Consider the following 21,450-nt stretch of genomic DNA (forward strand, 5'->3'; position numbering starts at 1 on the left):
CGTAGTCAAAACTATACTGTTGGGAATACCCTTTTGCTACAATTCTGGCCTTATACCGCTCAACAGACCCATCAACTTTTGTTTTTATCTTGTACACTCAACGACTACCTATCGTATGTTTCCCAGGAGGAAGGGAAACTAAATCCCATGTATGAGTCTGATGAAGAGCAATGAGTTCCTTAGCCATAACATTCTGCCAAAGAGGATCTAAAATAGCTTCTCTATATGATTCAGGTTCAGATAAATGATGAATACTCGCTATAAATGAAGCAAATGGTCCTGAATATGTAGAGTAAGTAAAATCTGGAAGCTTGGTGGACTTAATAGGACAAGTAGATCTCCTGAGGGGTGGGGGTGGGGGTGGAGGTGGATCCTCAATTTCAACAATCGGAGGAGCAGGCTCAGGAACAGGGGGAGTCGAGGAACTCTCTGAAGAAGTGGGTGTGTAATGAGCTGAAGGATCAGGTGGCGTAGATGGATCTCGAGCCTCTATCTCTTCATTAAAAGGATCAATATGCAGAAGATTGGACTTCGTTACATTGTGTGTTGTAGTACGAATCGAGTAGAAAGGGATATGTTCCAAAAAAGTGACATGTCGGGAAACATATAACTTCTGACTCACAGGATCATATCAACGGTATCCTTTCTGTCCAATACCATACCCCAAAAATACACAAATAGCATATTCCGGCCCCAACTTGTTCCTCTCAACATGAGGACGAAGAACAAAACAAGTACATCCAAAAACTCGTAAGGAAGAGTAGTCTGGTAGATGGCCATATAGCTTCTCGAAAGGAGACATTCCTGAATTCAATGAAGTAGGGATACGATTAATCACATACACAACAGTTAGGACTGCTTCTCCCCAAAATGCACTAGGGATCTGCGCAGACAGGAGCAATGAGCGGGCAATCTCAATAATATGACGGTGTTTTCATTCTGCCACACCGTTTTGCTGAGGTGTGTCAGTACACGAGGACTGGTGTATGGTACCGTTAGAAGCAAGTAACTGAGTGAAATCATTAGAGGTATATTCACCCCCTAAGTCACACCTGAATCACTTAATCACATCCGAATGTTGAGTTTTAACAAGAGCTCTAAAAATACTGTAAAATATCAAAGAAATCAGATCTGCGTTTCATAAGATAAACTCATGTATATCAAGTATAATCATCTATAAAAGATACATAATAGGTTGACCCACCCTTTGTGGATACTGGTGCAGGACCCTATACATCATAATGAATAATGTCAAAATGAGCAGCAGAACAAGACATACTTTTATTGAAAGGTAAAGAAGAGAATTTTGCCAGTTTACAACCACTACAATCAGAAATATCACAAGTGTATAAATGACCCAAAACACCACTAGATGCTAAAAAATTCAAACGTGATACAGACACATGTCCCAAATGAGAATGTCAAAGATAAAACTCAGACGACAAAGGACTCAAACGGAAAGAAGATAAATCAATGCTGGAGACAGCAACAACAGATACTTTGAGAACCTCCAAGACATATAGTTCCCCCACCCTACGACCGATCCCAATCACCTTCTGGTGTGTTGATCCTGTATAACACAGACATAATCAGAAAAGAACACCCATTTACCAGACTTACATAACCGACTGACTGAGGCAAGATTCAAAGTAAGTTTGGGAATGTAATAAACATTATGGAGAGTGATATGAGAAATAGAGACAGACCCAACACCCTCAACTAGCACAGATGTATCACTAGCAGACTTAACATACATAGATGACACTTGCGACAAAAAAGTAAATGATGACAAATGAGGAGTCATATGATGGATTGCACCAGAATCTAAAATCCACAAAGATGAGGGAATACCTGATGTACCAGATGAAGTAGGACCAGAATGAGACATAGATGCAGACATTACAGTGGGATTAGAGGCCAAATATTGTCTGAAACTCTCAAACACCTTGGGATCCAATGCAGATGGTGACATGTTTCCAACAGAATCTGTATCAACTGGTGGTATAGCAGCAACAACAAACTGTGGAGGACGAGGGGTCCTTGGAGGAGTACCAGAGGAACGTGGCTGAAACTTCTATTGACCAGACCTATTTTGTTGTCCCGACCGAGGTTGACCAGATTTACTCATGTTGACTAACAATGGACAATGAGCTTTCCAATGATTTTTCTGTTTGCAGAATGCACACTCATCATAAGCAACCCTTGAAGGTTGTCGAGACTGATTAGAGGAAACAACAAGCACAACAAGAGCGGGAGTAGGAATAGAGGTTGCTTTAAACCCTTTATCCGTATGAGACTTGATATGAGTCTCTTCTACAATTAACTCATGGACAACAAAATCAACTGAGGGAAGAGGAGAGCGATGAAGAATTGTTCCACATAGACCTTCAAAATCAGAACGCAAGGCCATCAAGAACTGGACCAAGCGTTGTTCTTCACTCTTAGCAATGCAAGGCTCAAAGTCTTTTAACTCTTTAGATTTAGTATGAGCCAATTGATCCCACAGATCAGACATAGCAACATAGAAATCTTGAATGCTTTGGTTATTTTGTTGAAGAACACGAATATCATATTCTAACTGGTATTGTTTAGCAAAGTTAGACTGAGTATACAACCTTTCCAAGTGATTCCAAACTTCCTTTAATATGTCATATTTAACTAACTGCATACCAATAGACTGAGTGACATAGTTATTAATCCAAGTAATTACCTTGGAGTTATCAGTCTCCCAAGCATCAAGTAACAAATCAAAATTCTCAGTTTGAGGTATTGAGGGTTTGGCTTTAGTCCCAGTGACATAGCCCCACATATTCTTCCCACGAAGGAAGTTCTTCATAACGTAACTCCAATACGTATAATTTTTTCCATCCAAACGAGTACTGATTGACTGAATGAAATCATCCTTTCCACTCATGTTGACAATGAATAAATAACCACAATGACAATATAGCAATCTGAGAATGAGAGAAGTAACAAACCAGCGGAAGCAATCAATCGGACAACAAGAAATCGAACAGCAACAACGAATCAACAGCAACATCAAACGAAATTCACCAACAAAAAAAACGCATCAACAACGAATCAACAACAACCAACAACGAATACCATCTGCTACAGTAACCCTAGAAAATTTCGATCCGCGCCACAGATGACTGCTACAAAGGCTTCTAACAACGTATCAAACCTCCGCTTTGATACCATGATAACATTGTCATATGATTATAATAAAAAGAAATTACAGGAGTTCTCAATGAAAAGCATAAAGACTACAAAGAATAAGGCGGATATAAATACTAGCTAGACAAAACCCTAATGGGCTAAAGACTAAAGAGCCCATAAACAAGTGGGCTAATAATATATAGGCTAACACATTTAACATATAAGAGGTATCACTTGCTTAATAATAAAACATCGTGAAAATTTATCCAATTATTTATCAAGAAGAAGAGGTACTTTGTAGAATAATACAAAACTCGGGAATACATGGTTGGATTACTTTATAGGGAACTAACTTATGAACTTGCTTTACATTTTCTTAAAAAAACAAAAAATAATAAGTTGTTTATATTTACACACAAGCATGGTATATTGATATTTTAAGGGGTATTGACTTGATATGGTAACACATTATGCTTTGTGTAGATATATGACCACTTTGCTTTTTTATATGATTTACCACTAATATGACACCCGTTAATTTGGGATATGCATTGCGATTCAAGCGGTCTTCAGTTAATTTGGGGTGTGTTTGGCTAGCGCAACGTGGGGTTGCCATATGTGGTGCGGTGCACCCAAGTGCTAGGCGTGGCTTGTCCTTGTTGTTGGGAAAAAATCCCATGCCTCAGGATTTGGGCCCTATTTAAAGACATTAACCTATAAGGTTTCGTCATTTATCAATCTTCAACCTTCTGGAGCAAATCCTAACCCCCATTATTGCATTTTGGAACCTTAGTGACCAATTTAACAAGTTAATCTTACCAAATGACTTATAGTCCAATGATATCAGATGTTGTCTTTCCTCCTTGAAGTTGAGGATTCAAGTCTCGTTGGAGATATAAATGGATTTATGAGTAATAGGAATAGAATAGATTTGTCACTCAAAAAAAAAAAAATCAACTTCAATCCATACTTAATCCATATATAGCAACGAAGTTGGATATTTTATGTTGTCTTCGTAAGGTTGCACCTAACACCTTTAAATAAATAATCATTAACCACTTTCTAGAAGAGTGTATAAATCAAGGCTCATTTCAATCTCCAAGATATAAGGTCTCTCCTCCTAATAGGAAATTAACGATATCAAACAAGACCAATCATTCAACCATCTCCAAATAGAAAATAACATAGCTACAACTAAGGTTCTAAATAATGAACGATCGTAGTGTGACAACCTTACAATGTTAAATCTCAAGCTTTCTTAAGACGTGACATTAGATTCAAGTGTTGAAGATATGACACATCATGACAAACTTGTTAGAACTATAACTACAACTTAAAAAAAACAATCTACTCCTTATCAAATAAAAGAAATGAAGAACAAATAAATGGCTTCAAAATATATTACAACAAACCTCTTTTTTTTTTTTTTTTTTCTATTTTGTTTTGCTTTTGTTTTTGTTTTTTTTTTTGTTTTTGTTTTTTTTTTTTTTTTTTGTTTTTGAGAAAAAAAGGAATCCAAATGAGATGATATATTCTCGGAATTTCTAAAAGATTCTTTAAGAAAAATCGGACCGGGGTTATTCATTATTCAAGCGCAGACCGTCGGATTACGAAATTAGAAATGAAACAGCAATACAGCATTGGTCATTGGTCACGCGCACCACACCGGATCACGTGCTCTCACAAGATCTCGAGACTATCGTCAACGTGATCTCTCTCGAACCATCCTGACCCTTCGTCGCTTCTTCCTTCACAAACCCTTTCGAACTCTCTGGAATCCCTAACTTTCTCCATACTTTCACTTACCCGCTTCTTCATATAAAATCCATTCGAACTTAATTCTACTTGTTGATCTTAACCCAACTATTTATCTCTTCAATTTGCTTGTTTTAGAAGAAAAAAATTGTGATTGATCTTTTTTGAGTGAAAATGGATGAGGACTTTGATATTCCGGTAGCTGATGAGATGAATGATGAATTTATGGATGATATTGAAGCTCCGGTGACGTTGAAAGTCGGAGAAGAGAAGGAAATCGGTAATCAAGGTTTGAAGAAGAAGCTGCTCAAGGAAGGTGAAGGTTGGGACACTCCTGAAAGTGGGGATGAAGTTGAAGGTATTATCGTTGATTTACGTTTTGTAATTGTACTGTTTTGTGGCTAAATCGTATGATTGTATTGATCGCGATGTGGATTTGAGTTTGTGACAGTTCATTATACTGGAACGTTGCTCGACGGGACTCAGTTTGATTCAAGTCGTGATAGGGGAACGCCATTCAAGTTCACTCTTGGTCAAGGTGAGGTTTTTTCTCAATGATGAAACTGATTACATTCATTCTTTACATTCGTGCATTCATATTGGTCATTCTACTGTTTGGATTTCCTCGTTTTTGTTAATACTGATCATTAATTTGTTGATGTCAAACATGCATAGTGTGTATTTACAACGTTCTTTCTGCATCCAAAATAGCATGTAGTGATTTGTTCATTGGTGCTTCTATTCCTGCTTGCTATGAGTGTATTAACACGCATTATACAGTATCATAACGTTACATTAGGTTATGGATCGCATAATTAACATTATTTTCTTGTATTATGTGACAACAGGGCAAGTGATCAAGGGATGGGATCTGGGTATCAAGACCATGAAGAAGGGTGAAAATGCACTTTTTACCATACCTGCTGATCTGGCTTATGGTGAAGCTGGTTCTCCTCCAACAATCCCTCCCAGTGCTACTCTACAGTTTGATGTACAACTGCTCTCATGGGTTAGTGTAAAGGATATTTGCAAGGATGGTGGGATTTTCAAAAAGATTGTAAAGGAAGGAGAGAAGTGGGAGAACCCCAAGGACCTCGATGAAGTTTTAGGTACTTTCTTTATATCCACTTTTCATGTTTAAGATTCAATTTCTGCAACTCTTTGTTCACTTCTAAACACGTCCTTTTTTTTTTTGTGTGTAAATGCAGTCAATTACGAAGTTCAACTCGAGGATGGGACTGTAGTTGCAAAATCAGATGGAGTGGAGTTCAAAGTAGAAGATGGTAACTTTAGCACATAGCTGTTTTCTCGTTTAGCTTTACAATATTTTTTGATTGTTGCTTACATATTTGGTTTTGATCAGGCCATTTCTGCCCTGCTCTGGCTAAGGCTGTAAAAACAATGAAGAAAGGGGAAAAAGTCATACTTACAGTCAAACCAGAATGTAAGTTTACTGTCATCTTTGTAAAAACTCTTGGCCTCAACAGCTACAAAGGTCGATTCACTTATAAAATTTTTTGTTGCAGATGGATTTGGAGAAAAAGGGAAACCCGAAGGCTCCATTCCTGCAAATGCTACACTACAAATCACACTAGAACTTCTGTCATGGAAGGTGGTCACAAATGTTACAGATGACAAGAAAGTTATCAAGAAAATCTTGAAAGAAGGGGAGGGGTATGAACGCCCGAATGAAGGAGCTGTTGTTCAGGGTCAGTTGGCTTATTCTATTTGATTCTTTAAATTTTTTATAACGTTATGTCTGAAGTTGCTTCTTGTTGTGATAATGAACAGTGAAGTTGATTGGTAAGCTACAAGATGGTACAGTGTTCATCAAGAAAGGTCATGATGATTCTGAGCCTTTTGAGTTCAAGGCAGATGAAGGTATATAAACCATTGGAAATTCTTTATATCTTTTATTGTTTATGACTTTATGTTATGTAATCTTATTTTCATTAATCCTCACTTTGGTATTTGCATAAACAGAGCAAGTGATCGATGGACTTGATAAAGCTGTGATGACAATGAAGAAAGGAGAAGTAGCTCTTCTGACAATTGCTCCAGAATATGCTTTTGGGTCTACTGATTCAAAGCAAGAATTAGCAGTGGTTCCCCCTAATTCCACTGTCACATATGAAATTGAGCTTGTTTCTTTTGTTAAGGTAAGTTGTGCATAAAAAGTTTAGTTTTTTATGATCATATTGTTTATTTAATGTCAACGTTTATTTATTTTCATTTTCAGGACAAAGAATCATGGGACATGACCACGACTCAAGAGAAGATTGAGGCTGCTGGGAAAAAGAAGGAAGAAGGAAATGCGTTCTTTAAAGCTGGTAAATATTTGAAAGCAGTAAAACGATATGAAAAGGTAAAGATTCAGTTTAAATAAAGCAGTGGTTTGTGTAATTGTTTATGACTAAATCTGTTTTTTTTGTTTTTAACATTTCCAGGCTGCTAAGTTTATCGAGTATGATACTAATTTTGAAGAAGATGAGAAGAAACAAGCAAAAGCATTGAAGATTACTTGCAATCTTAATAATGCAGCATGCCAGTTGAAACTCAAGGATTACAAACAGGCTGAAAAGCTTTGCACTAAGGTTATAGATACAAATAGATAATCCTACTCACAGTTTGGTTTTTCTTTTTCTTTTTTAATAAATATATGATGTTTTAAAAGGTTTTAACAAGGGTCTGGAAACATGATCTGTACAGGTTTTGGAACTTGAAAGTACAAATGTAAAGGCTTTGTACAGAAGGGCTCAAGCTTACATCAATGTAGCTGATCTGGATCTTGCAGAGATTGATGTAAAAAAAGCCCTTGAAATCGACCCTAATAACAAGTAGGAATCCTTTTTTTTTTTTTGACACTTTTGAAGCTTATAGCAAGTGATGAATATGGTTTTAATGATGATATGATTAGGGATGTGAAACATGAATATAAATTGCTCAAGGAGAAGATAAAGGAATACAATAAGAAGGATGCTAAATTTTATGGAAATATGTTTGCCAAGATGACAAAACCCTCTTCCAATGTGAGAGCTTTTTGAAAATATGTGTATCTGTTTATAAAATAAAAATCATAAAAAAAGGGGTGTAATGAATGGTGATTTGATTATGATTGTGTGCAGAAGGCAGCAGGGACAAAGGAGGCAGAAGAACCAATGAGCATAGACAGCAAGGCTTAATCAATAAAAAGATAAAAGATAAAAGATGTGTTTAATGTAATGCTGTGCCATAATAGGGGTTTTCTGGTATTTTTTTTTTTCATGGTCTAGTGATCTTATTTGGTTTTAATTCTTCAGATAGTGTGTGTGTGTGTTTGTCTGAAAAAAAAAAGGTAAAAGTTAGTGTGACGACAGTCGAGTTTTATTTACTTTCTTTTTATCTTCACATTTAGAAGTGAAGATGTAGACAAACTGTATTGGCATAACATAATCTATTAAAACTTTTAACTTTGTTTTTGGTTTTCTCTCTCTAAGTGTTATAAAACAAAAGCATATGTTCTTTTTACAGTCAAGTTAAAATGACAGAGAAAATAAGAAACTATTGTGAGAAACAAAAAAGAATGCATTGTATACTCTGGACGAAGAACATATGAAAAGCAAAAAAAAACCTCTTTCCTTCACCTTGCTCTCTTTATTTGAATGTAGAAAACATAAAAACTCCAAGAAAATGGACCACAAATTTGGATGCAAAACCTAAAATAAAATCGGAGTATACGACCATCTTCCTTATTGCACAAGATTATTGGTTTGCTGAGATTGCTATCTTTCACCTGTGATATTCCTATTTATTGTTTAAATCACATGTTTCGTGTATATTTTGAATTCTTTTTATCTTAACCTTCTTAAATTTAGAATTTTTTTTTCCTATGAAACATCATAAAGTATTTTTTTTTACTATGAATCTTAATTATCCAAATTGTGAAACAGCATAGAGTTTGAAGATTTAAAACGCCAAATAGATATGCTGAAAAAAGAGCAAAACGGAAAGTGGTGTCATGTTAGTGAAGATTGTGGAACAAATCATAGAAAAATTTCCACGTAAGCAAAAGTTTGTAAAAGGTATGATTGTCAAGAGCAAGATAAATTGTTAAACGAATAAATATAAATAAGAAAATTTGTTCAATTGTTCACGTAATTTAAATGAACCAATACCAATAGCAAATAGTTTAAATGAACCAATGCCAATAGCAAACAATTACAACTATTTCAGTCTTCAACTATGAAAAAACTTCATAAACAATAAATTAATATAATTAATTTTTTACTTTTCATATTTTTTTTATCACATGTTTGAAAACGTTTATACTTTTAATAAAAGTTTATAATTTGATAAGTTTAAGCATGTGTTTGACATACTTTTAATAAAAGTTTATAATTTGATAAGTTTTATTTAAGCATGTGTTTGACAGACTTAGTTTTTGCATTATTGAGATAGCTAAATAAAATAATAATGTTTGATAAAAATTCTTATCAAGTTAAAGGAGATATAAAATGACAGTTTAATATATAACTAAACCTGATGATAATTCAAAACAACTAGAATCGAAAACCCAAGAAAATTGAAATAACCAATCACTTAAATAAAATTCAGAAAATTCTACAAAGGAATGAAAACAAAAGACCAAGTTGTTTAAAAAAACAAAACAATGTAACTAAAAATCAAACCGTTTTAAGAAAACAAAAAAATATCGAAATTAGAGTAAATGAAAATTATTGTTAATGCTAGTAGTAATAATAATAATAATAATTTTAGTTACGATGAAGAAAGGTCCCCTCAATGTTCTTGACTTATTTCCCATCAATCCCTCGGAATCGAAAAGACGCATCCCACATCGGCTGCTACTGCAAACGAAATAGCATATATAAGAGAAGCGGAGAGAAGATGAAGCACGACCTTACTTGAACAGGATCTGTTCTATAGGCTCGTACCTCTGTATTCTTGATTCCTAAGAAGACAGAAACCCATGTCTGGTTGATGAACCACGACCATGTAACCAGAGCGTGATTAACAGAGTTTCTCATGGTTCCGGCCATGGCTCAGTAGATGATCGTTGCCAGTCCATCTTGATGGTCTTGGCATGGCTACATGGTTGTCTGACAGACAATTTAACCTTTTTTTGATACCATTTTTGAGATGCAAAGCAACCGTTTGATGAAATGTCTGAAAGGCGCAACTAAATCTTTCTTTAATTAGTTGCTCTAAAATTAAAACCTCAAGTTTATTTTCTTGTTTCATTCAACAATCTCCATGTATATCTATTAAGAAGATCTAATCTGTACTGGCTTTTACCTTGTGACCCCCTTTCTGGTCCTTTTGTTCCTGACAAAGTCTTCAAAAGGTCTTGCCCCACATCGAATACTAGATGAAGGCAAATTGCATTTTGTAGGTCTTCAGCGTTAAGGTCAAATATGGGTTCTATAAGTTGTGATTTTACATGGGAAATGTCAAAACTCAGAGATGCAAATCAAGTGTTCAATGAATTGCCTGAAGGAGATTATGTTTCTTCTTTCTTGGGTCAGCTTATGACTGACTCATCTTAATTTGATCTCCTACTACTTTTCACCCTTATCAATTTTATGTCTCCCATAATTCATAAAATATGGTCTTCAATGAAGTTGCTGAACTGAACATGTAAAGTATACTATAGTTCCAGAGAAGTCGAGTGGGTTCTTATTCGGTTCAGTCGAAAGATTGCTTCTCAGATTTCAGAAAGAAACTACTACAAAATCTTGTTGAACAAGCGAACCTTAAGCTGATGTTAGCTAATATGTAGATGCATATATTGAAGGATGCATGCCTGGTTGACATTTTGATGTATTTATATATTTGATTACATTCTTAATGATCTTTCCGTTTTTATCATATATGATCACGTTGACTGCTTATACTTAAATTCACCAAAGAAATTTCCAGGTATTTGTGACATTTGAAGACCTTCTTCTTCATCCACTAGAATATTGCACACCTTTCCCTGTTGTAATTATTTAAATTTAGGAGATATAATATTTAAACAGCAAATCTTTTGTTTAAACACTTGAATGATGTAAGCCAGTGTGTATTGGTCAACTGATTGGCTGAATCTCTTTTTATGAGTTTAATCAATAAAAGGAGAAAAGAGCAAAGCTTATTTTTCATATTTGCAGCAGCAACATGAGCATTTTTTACCATTCAATAATGAAGATAAGTAGCAGGGAGAGAACACACCTTTCATCTTTAATGTTGATGTTGCTCTGCTTGCAGATATATACAAAAGCTCAAGAAGATTTAGCCTACAAGGAGATCCCAGTGGGAGTGATTCTAGATATGGGATCATCATATCCATATTCATATTCTGGGGTTGGAAAGGCTGTTCATAGCTGCATCACCATGGCAGTGTCTGAGTTTTACATGGTCAACCCTCACTTCCAAACAAGGATAGTTCTTCACCACAGGGATACCCACTGCATGCTCTCTCTGCTGGTAGATAACTATTTCAGACTTCATTTGGAACACATCATGTAACATATGAAAGGCCTGTAGTTGTCATACAAATTTGTCAATTCACGGCTTTCACAACATGCACATTAGATGTTTCCTTTGGATATTATTTCATTGTTTTAATTCATTTGTTTATGATTGTCTTTTTTGCCCATCAGCTCTTGATCTTTTGGAGAAGCCAAAAGTGGAAGCAATCATAGGTTCAGAGTCGACAGCTGAAGGGATATCATACAAGGGGCATTGAGTCTATGCAAGGGGCAGTGGGTTTTAAATCATACATTCCACAATCAAGGGATATCCACAAATTCACTTCTAGATGGAGAAAAGAATATCATGCTAAGAACCATGTGATGGTGAAGCTCAAGGAGATTAGTACTTATGATATTTGGGCGTATGATGCAGTTTCAGCTCTAGCAATGGCTGTTGAGAGGATACAAGCTGATCAACTGAAGATTAAAGATTTTTTCAAGAGGAGTCAGTGTGACAACTAATTCAATGCATAATAGGAGGAGGATGCTACTGCTACTACAAGTAAATAAGGAAATCCTGAGAATCGGCGTTCCACCAAATGGAGTTTTTCAAGTGAAGCATGATCCTGAAACTAATTCAACAGTCGTTTCAGGGTTTTGTGTTCCAAACTGCCTTCGCTGCATTAGATCTCAACGTATCCCTTCAATTTATTCCATTCATGGATGCATATCGAAACTACAACAATCTTATACATCGAGTCTATACTGGGGTATGCATCTTTTTGTTTGATGCTCAGGAAAAGCATGATAATTAATCTGTTTTATTGCATTATGTTTGTTTGCATCAGGAATTTGATGCTGCAGTTGGAGATATAACAATCACAGCTAACAGAACTCGATACGTTGACTTTACATTACCATTCACGGATCTTGGCATTGGACTGCTGTCTCAAAATGATGATGTAAGCATGTGGATCTTTATGGAACCACTGAGTTTAGATCTGTGGCTTGTATCTGCTTGTTTCTTTATGTTACTCGGTTTTGTCGTTTGGATTCTTGAACATCGGGCGAATGAAGAGTTTCAAGGTTCACTATCAGAACAGATTGGAACAACCTTATGGTTTGCGTTTTCAACCCTTGTTTATGCTCATAGTAAGCTCCCACATCTCATTTTAGTTTAATTTTTACACAACCAAGTTCCACTTTCTAATATAATCCTATTATTATTATTATTTGGTTGGTGAATATGCCAATCTGGTGTATTACTCGGTATTGGATGTTTATTTTTCCACAATCTTATGAAACTATATTTGAGTTGGTGGTTGAAATTTGAAAATTGCAGGGCAGAAGCTGAAGAGTAATCTGTCAAGATTTGTAGTGACGGTGTGGTTGTTTGTAGTGCTGCTACTTGCTTCAAGCTACACTGCAACTTTGAGTTCACTGTTAACCATTGAACAAATTCGGTTAGCATCAAAGAGCGACTTAATAGGAAACAACTTAATTGGAAACAGAAATGGTTCCTTTCTGCCATATTCTACTTCAGAGGATTTTGCTAATGCTTTGTGTTGTAAAATACGACGGATCCAAATTGACTTAAATAATATTAGCTCAATGCGGAATGGGATCAAAAATTATCAAAGCGTAATAATCACAACGTAATACGAATAAAATAAATAGAATAGAGACACAGGAATTTACGTGGAAACCCAAATCGGGAAAAAACCACGGGCGGAGGAAGCCGAGAAACAATTCACTATAATTTGCAGTGTTTACAGGGATTATGAAAGAGATTACAAAATAGAGTGGGAGAGCTAAAATACACGGTGGTGTATCAGTATATATATGTAATGCTTTTTTATATATACTTGGATGATTTTTTGGTTGTGTTCTATTCTCTGGTTCATGGCTTAGGCTATTTATAGCCAAAAGCAATATAATATGAATTGTAGAAAAAATGTACCGTCCGAATTCCAATTGTAGGCGCCTACCAAAAATTCACCGTCCAAATCAAATTCACATATATATACTACTATTCATAGTCAAGCTATGAATAGTGAAAGATAGACGTCCAATTTCATTTCAATTAACATATATATTACTATTCATAGTCAAACTATGAATAGTAAATGATAAGTTACTGAAATAACCCCTGAACTATTTGCCACTTGCTAATTTTGGAGGCAACTTTTCCACAATCTCCACCTTGACATCAAAATTAAGCAAGTCATGCTTTACGATTAGTCAAAACCTATAGCTCACCAAACTCTAAAACTTCCATAAGAACCTGCAAATTTTATATAGAGAAAAAATTGTTTCCGAAAAATAAATAATACTTCCTCCACCTACGAGCCTTCAGGCTCAACTGCGATCAGAAACACCCACCATGTCCAAACATAATTTGAACTTGGCTATAGGAAGACTTTTAGTGAACATATCAGCGGGATTATAATCAGTATGAATCTTGTCCACAACACAATCACCTTTTTCAATGATATCCCGCACAAAATGATAACGAATATCAATATGCTTTGTTCGGTCATGAAACATTTGATCTTTACTCAAGAAGATAGCACTCTGGTTGTCACAGAAAACTGTGGTCACCTTTATTCTATCATCGAGTTCTCCAAATAACCCCTTCAACCAGATATCTTCCTTAACTGCTTCTGTAATCGCCATGTACTCTGCCTCGGTAGAAGACAGGGCAACTGTAGACTGTAACTGGGCTTTCCAACTAACAGCACAACCATTTAGAGTAAACACATACCCTGTAATTGATCTTTGTTTATCCAAATCTTTGCCATAATCTGAATCAACATATCCGAACACCCCAGTGTTAGATTTACCAAAATTTAAACACATAGAAGACGTACCGCGTAAATAACGAAAAATCCACTGTACTGCTTTCCAGTGTTCTTTCCCCGGGTTCGCCATGTATCTACTAACCATGCTAACAGCATAAGCCAAATCAGGGCGCGTGCAGATCATAGCATACATCAAAGATCCAACAGCACTAGAGTATGGAACACGTGCCATGTAAGCCATATCAGTCTCATTAGTAGGACTTAAAGCGGATGATAGCTTGAAATGAGCTGCAAAAAGTGTGTTGACAGACTTTGCTTCGTGCATACTGAAGCGTCTTAGGACTTTCTCAATATAATTTTTCCGAGAAAGATGCAAGATCCTAGACTTCCTGTCACGAATAATTTCCATACCTAAAATCTTTTTGGCAGCTCCTAAGTCCTTCATTTCAAATTCAGCTTCCAACTGGTCTTTTAACTTCTGAATCTCCTTCATATCTTTCGCTGCAATCAACATGTCATCCACGTACAAGAGTAAGTAGATCTTTGAACCATTGTCACCTTTCTTAAAATAAACGCAGCTATCATAGGTGCACCTGCTGAATTTGTGACTGGTCATGAAAGAATCGAACCTCTTGTACCATTGTCTAGGAGACTGCTTGAGGCCATAAAGAGATTTGTTCAACTTGCATACGTAGTTCTCCTTTCCAGGAACTACAAAACCTTCAGGTTGTTGCATAAAAATCTCTTCCTCAAGCTCACCATTTAGGAAAGCTGTAGTGACATCAAGTTGTTCTAACTCAAAATCGTTAGAAGCAACCAACCCCAACAACACACGAATGGAAGTATGTTTGACAACTGGGGAATAAATGTCAGTGTAATCAATACCAGGAATCTGACTGTAGCCTTTAGCTACTAACCGAGCTTTGTATCTTGGTTTATCATTTGGGTTGACAGGTTCCTTGAGCTTGTAGACCCACTTGCATTTAACTGGTCTCTTCCCTTTCGGAATAGGAACTAAATTCCAAGTACTGTTTCGCTGCAAGGATTCCATCTCATTTTACATAGCGAGCATCCAATCATTTGAGTCTTCAGATTTGATAGCCTCGTCATAATTTGCAGGCTCCGTTGCAGACTCAATATTATCAGCAACAATAAAAGCATAGGCAACCAAATCAGATTCAGCATACCTCTTCGGAGGAATAATCTGTCTTCTCGGTCTATCTCTTGCAATGCTTGGAGTAGTAGCTTGTGGTTGTGAAGGTGTTGAATCTTCACCAACAACATGCTCATCCGACGAAGAAGAATCTTGATGCTGATTTGTACTCTGATTAGTGGTGGGTGAAGTAGGAAGCTCCACCTCCATTTGAGCATTCTCTTTATTTGCTTCGGATGATACATCTGATGCATCTGTTCTTTTAGAAGAGTCAGCAACTGGTTGAAATATAGCAGACTCATCAAAAGTAACATCTCTTGAGATGATAATTTTCTTCAAATCAAAGCTCCATAACTTGTAACCCTTTACACCTTGATTGTACCCAAGAAAAACGCATTTGATTGCTCTTGGTTCTAGCTTCCCATTGTCAACCCGTGCATATGCTGGACATCCGAATGATTTTAAATCTGAATAATTTGCAGGTTTACCGGACCATAATTCAAACGGAGTTTTCTTCTCGATTGCTCGTGACGGTGATCGGTTGATAACATAGCAAGCAGTCGAAGCAGCCTCCGCCCAAAAAGACTTTGGCAATTTGGAATTAGAAAGCATACACCGGACCTTCTCCATAATGGTGCGATTCATTCTTTCAGCTACACCATTTTGTTGAGGTGAATGGACTACTGTGCGATGTCGAGTAATGCCTTCCTTTTGACAATAGACATTAAACTCTTCTGAGCAAAACTCAAGTCCATTATCCGTACGAAGATACTTTACCACCAGACCTGATTGCTTTTCAACCTGAACTTTCCAATTTCTGAAGGTAGAGAAAACGTCTCCTTTATTTTTTAAGAAGAAAGACCACACCTTCCTGGAGAAATCATCAATAATAGTGAGCATATAAATAGCTCCACCTTTTGAAGCAACTCGAGCCGGTCCCCACAAATCCGAGTGAACATAATCAAGTGGTCCTTTCGTTGTATGGATACCACTTGCAAACCTCACTCGTTTTGCCTTGCCATATACACAGTCTTCACAGAAATCCAAATCAACAATCTTTTGTTGACCAAGTAAACCTCTTCGACTCAATTCTGACATGCCTTGAAAACTCATATGGCCGAGTCGAAGGTGCCAAAGACGGGACTGATCTGGATCAGAAAAAAGCTTTGACACAACAGCAGCATCACTCGAAATTGTTTGCCCGTCAAGAAAGTAAAGATCTGAGGTTTTTCGTTCGGCTCTCAGTTTGTCGGAACCGTCTTTGAATACCCTGAGAACTCCACCTTTACCAGCAAACTCGTATCCCTTTTTGTCAAAGGAACTGAGAGATAACAAGTTTCTTCTGAGGTCAGGAACATATCTAACATCCCCCATGGTTCGAATAACTCCGTCAAACATACGGATCCTGACTGAATCATGTCCAAGAACTGGACATGTAGTATTGTTACCCATCAACACATAGCCCTGGTTAACCTTTTCAAATGTGTAAAACCAACTTTTGTTGTGACACATATGAAAAGTACAACCAGAGTCGAGTATCCAATCACCAGTGGAATCCAGTTTATCTGAATAAACTGTCAAAAGTTCTCCAATACCTTCGACCTCAGCTAGATCGGCTTCACCCGAAGTGCTAGCTTGTTTACCATTTGCTGTCGTCTTCTCTTTTTCTTTGTTCTTCAACTTGAAGCATTCTTCAAGCACATGTCCCTTCTTGTGACAATAGTTGCAAAACTTTCGTTTGCCTTTTGACTTGGATCTGGTTCTGTTGGAAGATTGAGAAGTTCTACTTCTCTCTGTTGTTCTTCCGCTGGCATTCAAACCTTCGGCTTTAGCATCACTTGAACCACCACCAGTAATATGCTTCATCTTCTCTTTTGAATCCAAAGCTGTATAGACTTCATCTAAAACTAGAGTGTCACGGCTATAGATAATAGTATCACGAAAATGGCTATAGGATTCTGGCAACGACGATAGTAAGAATAGAGCCAAGTCTTCATCTTCATACTGAACATCCATATTCTCTAAGTTATTTACTAACTCTTTAAATGTGGATATATGTTCAGTTAAAGAGCCTCCTTCAATCATCTTGAGATTGAACAACCGTTGCTTCAAATGCAACTTGTTTGGTAAGCTCTTGGTCATCAACAGTTGTTCCAACTTTAGCCATAAAGAAGCCGCTGACGTTTCTTTTAGAACATCTTGCAAGACATCGTTTGACAAGTGCAAACGAATTTGGGATAAAGCCTTCAGATCTTTCATCTCCTTTTCTTCTTCGGTCCATGTATCGGGCATCTTATTGAAAACCCAAGAGCGCCTTGTGTAAATCCATCTGAATGAGAATGTCTCTCATCTTTACTTGCCACAACGGAAATCGGGTGTTACGATCCAGTAGTGGAATATCGTATTTTACCGAAGACATGATTAATTACTTGATAAAATGATCCCAACGAGCTAATATCACAACCCGGATGCTCTGATACCAATTGTTGTAAAATACGACGGATCCAAATTGACTTAAATAATATTAGCTCAATGCAGAATGGGATCAAAAATTATCAAAGCGTAATAATCACAACATAATACGAATAAAATAAATAGAATAGAGACACAAAAATTTACGTGGAAACCCAAATCGGGAAAAAACCACGGGCGGAGGAAGCCGAGAAACAATTCACTATAATTTGCAGTGTTTACAGGGATTATGAAAGAGATTACAAAATAGAGTGGGAGAGCTAAAATACACGGTGGTGTATCAGTATATATATGTAATGCTTTTTTATATATACTTGGATGATTTTTTGGTTGTGTTCTATTCTCTGGTTCATGGCTTAGGCTATTTATAGCCAAAAGCAATATAATATGAATTGTAGAAAAAATGTGCCGTCCGAATTCCAATTGTAGGCGCCTACCAAAAATTCACCGTCCAAATCAAATTCACATATATATACTACTATTCATAGTCAAGCTATGAATAGTGAAAGATAGACGTCCAATTTCATTTCAATTAACATATATATTACTATTCATAGTCAAACTATGAATAGTAAATGATAAGTTACTGAAATAACCCCTGAACTATTTGCCACTTGTTAATTTTGGAGGCAACTTTTCCACACTTTGTCACGTGGGAGCAAGAATGGTGGTGGTGCTGATGCAATTATTGATGAAATTCCATACCTAAAGGAATTCCTTGTGCAGTATCCATCTGGCTACTCCATGGTCATGTATGAAATGATCACTAATGGTTTTGGTTTTGTGAGTGTCTTACCATTTATTTAATCTGTCATTTCAATTTATAATTTGTAACTCTACCTGTTGTTGTTGTTGTTCCTAGTTTAATGCAAGCTGTAATTGATCATTCGCAGGCAAGGTTCGCCCTTGGTCCCTGAGTTATCAAGAGAGATATCCAGACTACGAGAAGATGGGACTTTAAACATGTTGGAGAATAAGTGGTTTAAATCAGATTCACAGTCAAAGGATTCTGAGCCTGTATTGAAGATCCTAGGCCTAAAAGAGTGTCGTGGTCTTTTTCTTATAACTGGGGTTTCAATGACTCTGGCCCTTTTCCTATTCTTGCTCTATTTTATTCACGACAAACTGTATTTCACATACACAATGCTCTTCCGAGGAAAGCTTGCATTCATCATGAGGATTCTCAGCCCTAAAACTGGTGGTTGAAATTAAGAAGATAATACAAATAACAACTACAACTATATCTGGCATTTGTCTTTTCTCTATTTATTCATTCGACTGCTACTACTCTTTATTTGTTTTGCTCTTCCTAGCGTCTTGTTAATTTTGGGTTTAATGCAGATTCTCTGGTAGTTGTTATTTTTATTATTTATTTGAAAAAGTCGGTTGCTATATTATTGGTCCGTTTCCTTTTTTCTTTGTGAAAATAGTTAGGGGTAGGCTCACAGATTATCAGTAAAGTTGATTATCTCTTGTGGCCAATTTCTTCACAAAATCTTTATATGTGTAGTTTTTCAGTTTTCATCAATGGTATCATAGCTGTAAACAGCTTAAACCCACTTATGATGGGTTCAAAAATTCTCAATGTGCAACCGACAAATATGACACTGCTGGAAAGTCATACTCAAAGCAATGTGAGATACATATGACAAAAAAAAATGTCAAATGTTCTTACAAGTCATAACATGTTCATTATGCAAACAAATATGAAAAAAAAAACAATGAAAAAGATGCCTACATCCTCTCTAATAAATGAAAGTTTTTTTTGTCACTTGTCAAATTCTCAAGAGTTTTGCCACATGTAATTTTATGGGGGTTTTAGAATTATTGTTTTCCACTTGTCATTTTTTGGGAATTTCCATTTTTTAAAATAAAATTCCATAAAATTCTAACGAATTTTATAAGGAAAGAGAATCGTTATATTAATTTGATAATAAAGTCTCATAAATGTTATAAATAATATTTAATTTTTTTTATAAATATTTCAAAAGATTACATTATGTTATGTAAAAGTGCTATTTTATAAAATATTTAACGTTTAAATAATGATATTAAATTTTTATTTTTAATAAACCCGTGTACTACACGGGTCTCACACCTAGTTGTGTAAGATACCAATGAGTAATGATAATGAAGATACAGATCACCTAGTTGAAAGGTTTCCATAATCTTTTGTAAATTGTTCAAGTTTTTTAATGTAGTCCAAAGCTTATTAATATCTAATTTGAAATTAAAAATAAAAAATTATTCAACATTTTTAATATTCAATTCAAGTAATAGAAAAATAAAATAAAAAGATAGAAATAAAACTCCCCCCCCCCCCCCCCCCCCCCAAACGGTCCTAAAAAGCCCGTTCATGTCCAAAAAAAGCTAGATATAAGCATGCCTTCGTCTAAAAAATTGAATTAGTAAGCCGAATGGATTGGAAGGCCCGATTCATCTGTGCACATCTACAATCACAGTTTTTGTAACAAGGTAACAAAGACAATAATCCTACTACGAACATCTACTCATTATCCAATAGTTGTATTTTACTTATGATTTGAGCAAAATCATCTCTTTGTATCTACTGATTTGTGAAAAAATTCATGGCGAAATACATATAAGACCTAAATAAAATGAATATTTTTCTTTTTCATTCGATAACTAGGTGTGAGACCAGTATACTACGCGAGTTAATTAAAACAAAAGTTAAATATGAAGGGTACACATGTTGATTAAAACAAAAGTTAAATATAAAGGCGTAAATCTTAAACATTTTTTAAATTAAAATTTGGAAATAAAGATAGTAAGCAAAAGTAATTTATATTCAAAAGTCATTACTTGATTATAATGATTTTTATACCCTTCAACACAATGCACCAAAAGATGACAATTTGTGAACTACAACTCAAAAAACTCACTTGCTGAAGCAACTTATGATAAATTCAAGCCATCATGCTAACACTTAATAATACAAACAACCTAGTCTAAAAAAGTACTTAAACATTAATAAATGGTGTTCTAATTTGTTACTTTTTACTCATTTTTAGATGAGAAAACCTCAAAAAAAAAAAAAAAAAAAACTACCTATTATATGCCAGTCCTTAAAAAAACTTTTATATTATTTTTTAATACACTTTAACTAGGGGTGGAATTGATAGGTAACAATTCATTTTTTCACTAAACCGTGTACCGTACCAATTATACTTGGTAGAAAAAAAATTTATACCACTACTGTACCAAGTATAGTTGGTACCAACTTGTTTGGCTACCAATAAGTTCGGTTGGTACATATTGGTAATGGTATATACCAACATGTATGAGGGGTTTTGTGAATGACGATGTTCATGTTCTTGAGCATGTTGAAACTTCAATGGAGAGTTTTGTGAATAAAAGCTTTGTAAAGGTTTTGAAAAATCAATCCAAAATGATTTTATTAATTTATATCATGAGTTTATAAGTTAAAGCGGTGGATGAATATTGGACACGCTAACATAAGTTTAAAACTTTAAACTTTACTAATTCAGTAAATGCTAATATCAAAGCTCGAAAATCATAAACACCAAACATACTAAATATATATATATATATATATATATATATATATATATATATATATATATATACACACACACACACACTAAATTGGTTGGTATGGTACTACCGTGGTATTGAAAAT

At 35.5% G+C, this 21,450-nt stretch overlaps 3 protein-coding genes and 1 non-coding gene across 6 annotated transcripts; 3 read left to right on the top strand and 1 right to left on the bottom strand.

The window, feature by feature from the left end:
- Window positions 1-2,074: 2,074 nt before the first annotated feature.
- Window positions 2,075-2,914, bottom strand: LOC145139019 (uncharacterized). Its single transcript, XM_079072985.1, has one exon. It carries the CDS (start codon window positions 2,912-2,914, stop codon window positions 2,075-2,077), a length of 840 nt encoding a protein of 279 aa, XP_078929111.1.
- Window positions 2,915-4,812: 1,898 nt separating this feature from the next.
- Window positions 4,813-8,382, top strand: LOC145136835 (peptidyl-prolyl cis-trans isomerase FKBP62-like). 2 transcript variants are annotated; one of them, XM_079070946.1, is made up of 13 exons: window positions 4,813-5,272; window positions 5,366-5,452; window positions 5,763-6,023; window positions 6,123-6,197; window positions 6,278-6,358; window positions 6,441-6,623; window positions 6,706-6,795; window positions 6,898-7,073; window positions 7,154-7,279; window positions 7,362-7,508; window positions 7,624-7,751; window positions 7,832-7,943; window positions 8,043-8,382. In XM_079070946.1, exons 1-13 carry the CDS (start codon window positions 5,089-5,091, stop codon window positions 8,094-8,096), a joined length of 1,704 nt encoding a protein of 567 aa, XP_078927072.1. In that variant the 5' UTR covers window positions 4,813-5,088; the 3' UTR covers window positions 8,097-8,382. The 2 variants fall into 2 exon arrangements, with proteins under 2 accessions (XP_078927072.1, XP_078927071.1); XM_079070945.1 differs by having other exon boundaries at window positions 4,815-5,272; window positions 8,040-8,382.
- A 1,299-nt stretch (window positions 8,383-9,681) lies between these two features.
- LOC145135515 (glutamate receptor 1.3-like) lies at window positions 9,682-13,266 on the top strand. Of its 2 annotated transcripts, XM_079069782.1 has the most exons (5): window positions 9,682-10,431; window positions 11,158-11,376; window positions 11,553-12,133; window positions 12,212-12,515; window positions 12,706-13,266. In XM_079069782.1, exons 3-5 carry the CDS (start codon window positions 11,984-11,986, stop codon window positions 13,020-13,022), a joined length of 771 nt encoding a protein of 256 aa, XP_078925908.1. In that variant the 5' UTR covers window positions 9,682-10,431; window positions 11,158-11,376; window positions 11,553-11,983; the 3' UTR covers window positions 13,023-13,266. The 2 variants fall into 2 exon arrangements, with proteins under 2 accessions (XP_078925908.1, XP_078925907.1); XM_079069781.1 differs by having other exon boundaries at window positions 9,682-11,376.
- On the top strand, window positions 9,806-10,020 carry LOC145141502 (small nucleolar RNA U3). Its single transcript, XR_013722710.1, has one exon. It is a non-coding gene; the product is annotated as a small nucleolar RNA U3 (small nucleolar RNA).
- Window positions 13,267-21,450: the final 8,184 nt, after the last annotated feature.

This window comes from Lactuca virosa, chromosome 9, assembly GCF_052849685.1.
Source record: "Lactuca virosa cultivar CGN04683 chromosome 9, Lactuca_virosa_CGN04683_v6, whole genome shotgun sequence".
Classification (NCBI taxonomy): Eukaryota; Viridiplantae; Streptophyta; class Magnoliopsida; order Asterales; family Asteraceae; genus Lactuca; species Lactuca virosa.